Below are 12,109 nucleotides of genomic sequence, written 5' to 3' on the forward strand. Positions count from 1 at the left end.
GGTTCCTGTCTCATTTCTGCCACTTTCTAGATTTGTGATCTTAATCAAGGCACATAACCCTTTAAGGCATCATTATTTTTTAATATGGAATCATTTATATTATTTTTTAGTCTTAGTTCTTCATATGAGGAACCATAAACAAGTAATCTTCTTAAAAAATAATTTTATAGACAGTTGAGGTTTACTTTAAAAAATATTCAGTTAGTTGATCTCAACAATGTTCTGAAGTAATTGGGGAAAATATTTCTGACCTTATTTCAGAGTTGAGTGTAGACTCTAGAGAATTTGGTAGTTTGCCCAGTGTGCTCAGTAAGTGGCAGCACCCCAGCTGGAGCCCAGAACTTCTAAGTCTTCAACTGTGTTGTTTTTTTTTTAATTGTTGTTGTTGTTTTTAATATGACACATTTTCATTCATTAAACCTAGCAATACTTTTCAAGCATTCTCTCACATCTTTGCAGCTCTTTAAATTATAAGGAATTACTTTCCCTGTTCCTTTGGGGTTCAGCCTTGCAACTGTTCATTTGTGATTTTTAACAATGTAACGATAACACTTGTTCATGTATATGTTTAAATGGTTTCTTGAAAAGTAATCCATCTAACATTTATCCCTTCTTTTCCTGATTCTCTTTCAGATAGCAGTTCTGTGGATGAAAAGGTTTTAAATCATACTTTTTCTTCCCTTCTGAGGGATCTTGTCTTTGTACATGTTTGTTTGTTTACATATTAGACCTGTTTGATTTCTCTGTTTTAGTTGTGAAATGTGCATGTCATCCCAGCTTTCCATTCTTTGGTTGTCCTTTAAGTGTGCCCTAATCTGTTGCATTATGAAGAGGTTACACCTTGCCAGCTGCGCTTACTTTAGCTTACCTTGCCAACCCTAGGGGTCTGCTTCGGTCAAACACAGCATCTGTTCTTAAGTCTGGCTAAGTCATGACCTTCCTGACTGATTCATGAACTTCACTACACATACCAAGTTTTAAGGGCAATGGTATTTGGAATATGATGTATTATCCTGGACTCTACCAGTGCTTTTGTTTAAATGCTGACAGCTAATTTCAAAACCTCCACTCACAAAACACAGCTTTGACTTGGAGCTGACCCTGCTTAGCATCTGTCATATTAGGTGTTACGTGTGTAGTGCAGTTGACCTGTGTCCCAATGTCACTTACATACACTATAGTATGCTAAAATACTGTTTGTTTTGTTTTGTTTTTTCTTATTCTTCATTTAAGGCTCGAATAGTAAGTGGCAATGATTTGGATGCTTCCAAATTCTCTGCACTCCAGGTGTTTGGTGGGTAAGTAGTTCATAACCTTTATGATTCATTCCATTCCTCAATAGCACTTGACTGTGCTTTTAACACACATTTTGAATGCCAGATATCGCATGGCAGTGTAATTAGCCTCATTGTTGCTTTATTTTTTCAGAGTAAAGTAGCTTTTGTCCTGTTTTCTTAAAAAAAAAATAAGCATGAGACACATGTTCATGACAAAAGATACTAATCTGAATGTATATGAATATAATATAGATAATATAATATATATACATACATATTTATATATAAACAGATGTGTGTATATACATATACATATATGTATATACATGAAGAAAGTTGAAATCTTCTAATCAGTTAGCATTTAACATATACAAATGGAACCACACAATTGTATATAAGTAAATTTATATTAACACAATGCTGTTTTGATTTGCTTATTTGCACTTAGTGATATGTGCATGTACATCTTTCTGTCAACAACTCAATGAATGTAATTTATAGCATTGTTTCTCATACTTGCATATTATTACATTTAATTATCAAAATATGTAACATTTAGTCACAAAAATAATATATGAATTGTATTCTCCATGTAAAATGTTGAAACAAGAAGCATCCTCTTTAAGGCCTAAAATAACAGACTGGTATCACTTTGGCAAGTATGTTCATAGGCCTCTTTCTGTGTGCTTGCATTCATATCTATGTTCATATAAAATCAGTAGTTTTGTAATCTCTGAGCATTTTAACATAAACTAGTCTAAATTTCTTTCTATATGCAAATAAGTAAGCACTAACATTGCCGATTTTATACCAGCAATTGTAACTGTTTCATATATAATGACTCATTTGATCTTTATAACAGCCTATGAGGTAAGTACTATTTTGACATTCATTTTACAAATGAGAAAATCAATGCACAAAGCACTTAGAAAATTCTCCCATAATACAGCTAGTAAGTGGCAAAGTCAATAATTCAGTTCAGATAATCTAATTCAAAAGTCTATTATCTTAATTGCTGTAGTATATTGCTTTTGCAACTTGCTTTTTTTCTTTACTTTTTCATTTAACAGTATGCCTAGCAAAAATTCCTGTTCATTATATCTAAGTAATCCAAATGTTTCACAATATTTATGCAACATTTATTAGTAAATTGTTTCTAGGTGCCATTATTGTAATGATACTATAGTAAACCTTGTAGTATATATGGAGAGAGAGAGAGAGAGAGAGAGAGAGAGAGAGAGAGAGAGAGAGAGAGAAAGAGAGAGAGAGATCTATATTAGGTGATATTTAAGTGTTGGAATTTGAATATATTTGTCTACAATATAAGTAGAAATGGGTTATATACATACTTTAGGGTTTTTTGGCAAAAAAATGTTTTGCAATTCTGTCTTATGATACTGTCATTTGTCACTCTTTTAAAATGAATCTTTTGATATATATATATATATATATATATTCACATTTCTTATTTTAAATAAAACATTGGTAAGGTTTAAAGTTTCAAATTTAAAACTCTTGCAAAATTATACACATGCACACATCATTTTTATTCTTATTTCCCATATAGAAGTGATTAAGAGGTATGTCAATATTTTTTAAATAAACATGTGAAGAATTCCCCTCATTTCTATTATAATGTCATAACAATTCAAATAGCTATAAAAACAGACCTATTGAAAAATTACTATGACTTATCCACAGAAAATTTATATAATAAATAAACTATTTTTATGCTACCCCACACATATTCTTCCAGTTTACTAAAAATTGTAAATCAACAAATTGAATAAGGTGGCTATCTTAGAAAATAATTGAGTTGAATTCCAATTTAATGATGAAGAAATATTGAGACATAATTTCATGATGCTGAAGGTTTGTCTGAGTTTATGATCTTGTAGACCCTGCGTCTTCCACCATGGCATCCATCACTTCAAAATGACTTGATTTCCTAACTCATGTCTAAATATGGACTTTTATCATTGCTAAAGCAACAGAATTAATATACATCCATGTGTTTCTCAAATGCACTGTGGGTAACTTTCTGCTAAATCTGGGTCATTTTTGCATTTCCAATAGATACTTTCCATATCCTTCTTTTTCCAGAAACTGCCTATTTAAAGGACTCTCCCAGCGATTTTGGAGTTGTGATTGTTTGAGAAAGGGATGATAATTTTTAATCTTAGAGAATTTGTCATAATACACACGTTTTGACGTTGGAGGCTTCATGCTCAGAACAAAATGACATGAGACATGGAAAAGTGTGAGAGATGAGTGAGATCGGGGTTGGATCAAAGATACAGGTCTTGGTTAATCAGATACTGAGGTTAAAAAATAGAACAATGAGTTGCTTTTATAATACTGATTCTTTAGTCTGGAAGACAGAGACCTTTCTTTACATGCAGATTTCATATTGTTTTTGTCATTTTCATTGCTTCTTGACCTTGTTGGTAGGTGTCACCCAGTTTCTTCCTATCTTTTCTAGCCTTCTCCCATTCTTTCCTGTTCTCATCTACATCCTGGGGAACCTATTTCACATACTGAATTTATGACATAATTTCACTCTCATTTCATCTTTAGAGGGGTTTAGCGGGTACCTGGAATAGATCCCCTCCCCTCTCGGATATCCACAACTACAGTGCTAAGGGGCATCAAGGGGTCAGTCAAAAAAGCAGACACCCATGGAAGGAAACATGAATATCTGGTCTCAGCTGGATTGCAATAATTATTGCTCCAGCAAATAGAATTTAAAGAAAGCATAGGACATTCTTCATCAAAATTCAGGATAACCATGGACCACGTAGTCCCTTCAGAACTGTGTCCTTAGTTTTCTGACCAGTTCAAGTGTAACTTGAGGGCCAGTCTGACTATTTCATCCCTGGTGCTCCCTTGAGGGAAAGATTTGACCCAGGCTTTGCTCTGGAGGTAGGAAGGTTGTTGGGATGAACATACTGGTGCTATTTGGGGCATAGTCACTGCTATATAATTTTGGTTATTTTAAAGCAACTTAATGGAGAGGGGTATCATTCTGGGTTCCAGGTCATTGTAAGTTCTTCACTAGAAGGAAACCACACTCCTCTGCAACCACTCTGTCCTTTTCACCCACTCTGCCTTCCTCCAAGACAAAGCAAGACCGGTTTTGTCTTCACATTTAATTTTTCTTCATTACTCTCTTTTTGTGCCTAATTTAGTAAAATAGTTGCTGCATAATTTGTTTTCATAAACTACAAAAATTTATTAAGTGGTTAAAATAGATTTGCAAGCCAATCTTAAATGAGGTGAGGGAGGGTCCTGGGTGGGGAATGGAAAGGGAATGATGGTTTGATATAAACAAAACAAATACACTATGGGTATGTTTTGGTACTGTTCTAGGATTAGAGAAGTGTGTATTGAAATGTCCCTGTTGGTTAGTTACAGAATGGAGTGTCTAGCATATTTGACTCTTTAAAAAACATTAATAGCCACTTGTAGGTCCTGTTTGGAAAACCCAGGTACAACTCCTGCTTTTTTGGAGGTCAGTGTGGAGATAGTTGACAAGATTCTTGTCAAGTATCTCCTCTGTATCTTCCTTTTATAAATGCTACTGACTCATGTCTTTTAGGAGAAGGATTAAAAGAGATTTGAAATAAAAATGCTTACTAATTTTGTTTAAAACAGATAATTTATCATTGCATGAATGCTTATTTTCTCTTGAAGAACATGAAGAAAACATGTGCATATGAACTTTGGATCACAAACTTTTGGAAATATTTGCTTATGACTGGGCACAGTGGCACATGCCTATAATCCCAGTAGCTCAGCAGGCTGAGTGAGGCAGAAGGATTGCAAATTTGAGGCCAGCAACATCAATTCAGCAGGATCCTAAGCAACTTATTGAGACCCTATCTCAAAATAAAAAGTAAAAAGGGCTGGGAATGTGGATCAGTAGTAAAGCACCACTGGGTTCAATCCCCAGTGCCAAAAAAAGAAAAAAGAATCATTTGCTTATTATACTTTTCCTATTAATATTTTAGTATATTAAATAATGTTTAAATATTATTAAAATCATTATTTTTAAAAAATAACACTTTAAATATCTTTCTTTATAAATAAGTATTACAGTCATTCCTCTCAAAAATCAGTATTGTTCTAGAAAACTGAGATGGGAGAAAAATTTAAAAACAGAGCAACATTTCTACTTTGTGGCAGTATGATCTTATCTTTCATTTTTCTACCTTCATCATCCCTAACCACTGCAAAGTCAAACAGCATTCATACCTCCCTCCTCTTCCTCAGGTATCAATAAAAGAAAAACTTATACACATGGAAATTAGATTGTGGAATCAATGATTCTGCTTTCCAGCTTTCGATTGACTCTCTGTATGGTTTCTATAAGTATTGCTGGAAAACACATGCTATTTTCATTGTATTTTTACTATCTGACACCATAAAAAATCAGACAGGCTTTGGGAAAAAATGGAGAGGGAGAGAAAAGGTGAAGAGAAAAAAATATGTTAAAGAAGACTGAAAGAATTATATATTTCAGTGAAATCTATAACAATTAACATTTTATAGTATTTGATGATTTTTATAAGATTTTGTTAACTTTTGTCCTATGTGTTAACAAAGAAGCACACATAAAGAGATTACTAATATATAGGAGATTGATTGTGGGGAATAACTTAAAGGTAGAATGCAGAGGGAGCAGCAAGAGGAACCCATGATAGGGATCTAACATCTGTGAAAGAATAGATGGAAGGAAGGAGGATTGGGTATAAAAGCCTTAAAATGAATGCAAGAAAAAAGTGTCAGGCAGACCACTGGGAAGTCCTAGAGAAAAGCCCAAAGGAGTCCTGAATTGGGTAGAAGGGGGCTAGTTTTATTACCCCCACCATGTTCAATCATGGTTGGGAACTTGTGGAGAATGGGGCCCTGGGAGGAAAGCCATTGTGAATTCTGGAAGGTAGCAGTTGGAGTCTATCATCATGTTATCCTGCTCTCAGTAGAGGCTCTCTAAAAGGATATGTGAGTCTTACATGTGCATGGCTAACTGCATCAACTCGATGAAACCACTTTGATAAATGATAGTGAATGAGGTGATAATAAGTAACGTACAAGAATCATCTTTTACATGAGAATGACACCTTTTGAGGCTTTGATTGCATATAAGTTTACCCTTCCCTAGACATTTGTAGTCAGAATTCCACTGGTTGTATTATAAAGAACATTGCAAAGCTTCCATGTATTTTATTCTCTTTCTAATGCCAAAGTATAGTTCTTATCTGCACCAGAATTAAGAAAGGTCTATAAAACAGTGTTGGAGTTAGAGAAAGGCATTTGTGGGAATGGGGTTTCTCGTTTTTTTTTTTTTTTTTCTCCTTTTCTCTGCTAGTCCAAGCTTCTCCCTGCACAATGGTTGTCAAGGGCACCAACTCTCTTTGGCCTAGGTGAAGGAGGGTTTACCCCTTGTCTATGATTCTGTGCTAGGCTGTGGCTGCTTTTCTTAACCCCAGGAACTGGATAACTCCCGATTAACTACTAGCAGGACGATTGAACCTTGTCAGGAAAGAGTCAATGATAAGAGGGGAAAAGCAAAAGCAGAAATAGAGAAAAATGGAGAGAGGAAGGCAGGACCCTGAGGACAAAGACAAAAACTGTTTTGACTTCATTTTCAAATAGGAATAATTGCCAAAAACACATACAAAAAATTCCAAGGTTATTCAGTTATTGCCATGAAAAATAATGTAGTGAATATGAAAAAGCCAATTATCAGCCAAAAAGTTCTTTGCAATTTCTTTGTTTTATAGTTGATCTTGATTGAAACAGCACATTTGTTATTGTTGTACAATCTAAAAAGGGGTAAGTTGCATAGGCCTTTGTCTTTGACTTCTCAGTTGTCTTACAAAACAGCACATTTCTTATTGTTGTAGAATCTAAAAGGGGTTAAGTTGCATAGGCATCAACGTAGCCAGCTTACTTTATTCAATATTTCTGACATTGCTTTTATATTCCTCTAAAAAGTTTAGAAGGTTGCATACTATCTTCATGCCCTCTTCCTCACTCCTAGTCTTGACTGTGTTTAGCTAGGGCCTAAAATAATTCATGTAACATAGAGGCTAAGGTTGCTCTTACTTTCTACAGTCTCTTAACCTACTTTTTCTCATGGTGTTGGTCTTCTCTCTAGTTTCAGAGAACTTTTTATTTCAGTTCTCTTAACCTAATTCTCAAATATGATATTTCCCAGTCCCCTTAGTTAACTTTCCTCCTTTGAACTATTAGAAAACTTCCTCAGCCTAGAAAACGGCTGTTTCCACTGCTATAGTCACTTCCCCAAAGGTCAAGAGTTGACCCTACACCAACATCATTGCATTCTCTAAACCAAGTATTGCCAAGTATTGAAAAAATAACAGCAATACCACAGTTTGTATTCATCACAACAGCAGCTCACTCTAGGGGAAAATGGGAGCCTTTGTCTTTGACTTCTCAGTTAGTTGTCTTACAAGAGAGCTCCCTTTCCCTCCCAACAATTTGATACAGAGAAGTTCACTACTGATTAACATGAAGAGTGAACTAGAGATTGTTCATTCATAGGAAGATTATCAGATACAAAGAGGACCCACTTTTATTGCATAGTAATCTAGTCACAGTATATTTTTTTACTAAATTATGTTCACATTCCCATCAACTTCAACTAAAACTTAGTTTTAGTCCTCAGTAACTTTTACCCAGGCAATTGCAAACTGATATTCTGACTAATCTTCCTTTAATTTCTTCCTCCATGTTAAATCCACTCTCTATATTCTTAAAGATTAGTCTCCTTAAAATCCAATCTTTCCTATTTAAATGTATTTGACATAAGCTCTTCTTTTTCTGCAGGATAAAATATAGATATTTCCATACAAATTTGAACATCTTTCTCAGTTTCCACTTCTCTTTATTTTTTGATGGATAAGCATTATCTCCCTCTTCTGTGTGGCTTCTGCCATTTCTAGATGATATTCATTTCTTAAGCTGCACAAACTTAAAGATTCTTGTTCTTCAACTTAATTTTAATCTCTTGTGATATTGCTTAAACCATTAGAGGGAAAACAACCCCTATCATCTCCTAGGTAGTGTCAGGCACAGCCAAGCCAGAGTAATGACAGCCACTAAAAGAAGCTTCCCATGAGTGAAGGGAAAGCCTCAACACTCTCCCGGACTTCTGATGATACCAGACCTGTATATTAATCCTGAGCATCTTCCTTGCAGTCTTCCCACAGAGCAGAAATATTATATTCTAAATGCCAATCACATTCTTACTTTTATTATTTGATAATACATAAGAATATGAAACCTCAGGTAGTTCTGCCTTGTGGGCAAGGGTATCGTCAAAGCCCCTCTTGACTCCTAAGGAAAATATGTTTCACTTCTTAGATCCTGAGAATGCACATGACCCCATATCACATCAACCTGGGATTCAGATAATGGCTTCCTTTCAAGGAAGGAAATCACAGCCACCATCAATTCTAAAAATCGTTTCTAGTCACTGCTGGCACTGAAGACTTCCATGATGGATGAACAGCCCTGTTTAGCACCTCTGAAGCAGCTGCTTTATTTTGGCTGCCAATCAAAAGCACACCCAACATATGTTTTCTCTCATATGTGGAAAATAGAGAAGAAAGGGGAAAAGAAAGTAGGAGGATCTCTTAAAAAAATCAATGGTGGATCAATAGAATAGGGGAAAGGACCAAGGTGTGGAATATGGGGAGGGAGAGGAGAAGTGCTGGGGAGAAAAACTGGCCAAATTATGTTATATTGTGTGCATGCACTAATATGTAACAGCATACCAACATTTTGTATAACCACCAATAAAAATGAGAAAACAATTAAAAATTTAAAATTTTTATAAAGCACAACCTATCATAAGTTGCCATTATTTATTTCTATCAGTTACTAATTCCACCTCTTATATACTATAAAGGAATACTAAATCATTTACTTTTAAAAAAACTACCATTTGTTAAGGCCAACAGTTTTAGTGATTTAAGTTATATTATACATCGAGTTCTTAAGGCTAAACTTTCATCTGAACATTAAGGCTACCAACATAAAGCCTAAGTACGATATTACTTTTATTTACCTCCCCATCCTCATGACCCTCAATCAAGTTTTATTTTCTTATATGGTATATATATATGGTACACAAGGGAATATTACTCAGCCATAAGAAGAATGAAATTATGGCATTTGCTGGTAAATGGAAAGAACAGGAGACTATCATGCTAAGTGAAATAAGCCAATCCTTAAAAACAAAAGGCTGAATGTTCTCTCTGATATATAGACACCCACCGACTCTGTAGGCAGGGGAGAGGTGAGGAGTGAAAGTTCACTAATTGAATGGGGAGGAACAGCCACAAGGGACAATGCGACCCCAGAAAAATGAAATTTCTAATTGAGAAACCTGAGGAAAGTATATTTGTAGAAATGCAACATTTTTCTAAAGCCTTCTCTGTGTTCAGCTTGCTCATTGGACATTTACATATGACTATACATTTTCAGTTCTTTCAGATTCTTAATCATGATTTTTACATTTCTGCTTTGGTTTAATTTTATTAGGAAATTAATGAATCTGAAGTACATCACACAGAATCAAGTTTAACCTTATAATGCTTTATAGATATCCTGAGTTCAAGGAGTAGTAAATTAAAACCATAATCAAGTTGTTTTGAGGATTAAAGAAATTAATGCATGCTGCTTAGATATGAGATTATTATGATATTTTAACAAGTATTAGTTATGCCATCATAATTATAAATTTTGACACAATTTTATTTTTAAATAGCATCCAAAATACCTCTTTATATTTATCCCCTATTATATTTCTTGCTTTTTCTAAATGCTAAGGCATCTAGTACATCATATCCTAATATACTATCCTATCATAATATAATTGCTGTATCATTTAGTTGTTATTGTGTAAGGAACCACTCCAAATTTTGTGTCTTAAACCAATGACTCTTTTGATCTCATCGGCATTTGTAACTGAAAGCTCAACCCCTGTCCCCAATGCCAATTAATGCCAATTTAATGAGGACATGGTTTTGAGAAAAAGGAAAAAGAAGGTTTATTGCTTTGCTAGCAATAAACAAAGGCTGTGATTCTCCCCATCAGGAGGACCAGGGAGAATTTAAAGGTGCTCTTCAAGGGCTAATTGCAGCTGTGCCCCGACAGGGCTAAATCCAGTGTGCTTTGATGGTGAGTGAGGATTCACTTGTTAATTTGTCACTTCCTAGATCCTCTGGCAGACATCTCCTTCCTGTGGAGCACAGATTATTCAGGGTAATCTTGTTCTCTGCCCCCAAATTAGGTAGGGAGATAGGGATAAAAGGAAAAGGAAAAGGAAAAAAAAAATGTCCTTTTTTTTAAAAAAAAAAAAAGCCTCAGAACTATATACAAAAGGTGAAGTGGACCACTGTTACATTTCCCCACTGTCAATTTCTACATTCCATATCTATGGAAAATGGAGATGACATCTCCAAGCTGTTTCCTGCTGAGAGGGTAAATTTGGAGGGAAATGACCCAAAGTCCTTGTTTTCTGTCAGGTAGAAAATGTTAAGGGTATTCAGCATCACAGCAGTCCAGAGGTGGTGGCAGTCAGTAGATGATTGAACAAGGCATACATAGGGCAAGGTTTATGCTAGGACAACAATAAAGAAGACAGTGAAAGCATAACTTTTATTGGTAAGCAGTTAATACAAAACTAATTAGTATTTCAGCCAGTCTCTGGAATTCAGGACAAGCTCATGTTTCTAGAGTCCTTTGTGATAGTTAAATATTAATGATACCACTGGTTATCAGTGACAGATTCTGCTTCTTCAAATGTTGAAGTTTGGATGTTAGAGAAGTGTGCTGAGGCAAGTGCAGAGAAAAGGTTTTATTTAAAAAGAGTAACACAGAATTCTCCCAGGAAGGAGAAGGGGAGCAGACGGGTATCCTGGTATCCCAAGAAGTGGGAGCATCCTGCCCTTAATACACATTTTAGACTTTCTTCATTCTCCTGCCCTCTTCTCCACTATCTCACTCCTTCCAGCATATGGTGACTAGGCCCAGGAGATGATGGTGGGATGGCCAAAGAGTGAGAAGCAGATGGGCAGGTTGAAGGGCCGAATGGAGTGATACAGGCAGGTAGCAGCCCAGGAGGCATTAACTAACAACTTTTATAACTCCTTGCAGGGAGGAACAATTCCTGAGACAGGTTACCCTAGCAACAGTTTGGAGCAGGAGCAGATTATCTTAGTAAGGGTGAAGGAAGGGCTCTGGAAGCTTTAACATTTAATCTCCCAGAGGTGGCCTTTGACTTTCCAGACCCAAACTGGCTTCCATCTTTGTGATTCAATCCAACTACCTATCTACACTGACTGCCTGTCTTTAATTCTTGTGTCATTAGGCATTCCCATAAGAACATTTTCTTTACAGCCTCAAGCTTTACTTACTTTTGGTAAGGCAAGTGTACATCTTAAGTTACATTTAAAAAAAAAAAATCATTGTTTTTCCATGTAGAACTGTGCTCAGGCTATACTCTCCTGCCAGGTGTTTAAGACCAAGTTGGTTAAAACTGAACTTGTTCCTATCTATTCTTAAGAGTCAGCTGAGATTCCTCAGAGATCATTCTTGGGGACATGATAAAGCCTCCCATCTCCTTTAGCTTTCCTCTACTAGTGGTGCCATGTACCAGGATGAGTCAGGCTAGGATCTTGATGACCACATACGTGGCTTCTCTTGGAAGCATCATACAATATCACTCTCCAATGACCCTCCCCTTTGTAGAATGTGCACCAGTTGGCTTCCGGTTCTCTAGGGTCCTCTCAATCTTCCTG

The 12,109-nt window shown here is 35.6% G+C and overlaps 1 protein-coding gene across 2 annotated transcripts in view; it reads left to right on the forward strand.

The window, feature by feature from the left end:
* Positions 1–12,109, forward strand: part of Unc13c (unc-13 homolog C) — a 544,151-nt gene that overhangs the window by 110,398 nt on the left and 421,644 nt on the right. For both annotated transcript variants that reach the window (XM_026391056.2, XM_077799599.1), the window contains exons 2-3: positions 634–656; positions 1,234–1,298. In XM_026391056.2, the coding sequence (XP_026246841.1) occupies positions 634–656; positions 1,234–1,298 (88 nt within the window). The remainder of the gene's footprint in view (positions 1–633; positions 657–1,233; positions 1,299–12,109) is intronic.

This window comes from Urocitellus parryii, chromosome 6, assembly GCF_045843805.1.
Source record: "Urocitellus parryii isolate mUroPar1 chromosome 6, mUroPar1.hap1, whole genome shotgun sequence".
Taxonomy (NCBI): Eukaryota; Metazoa; Chordata; class Mammalia; order Rodentia; family Sciuridae; genus Urocitellus; species Urocitellus parryii.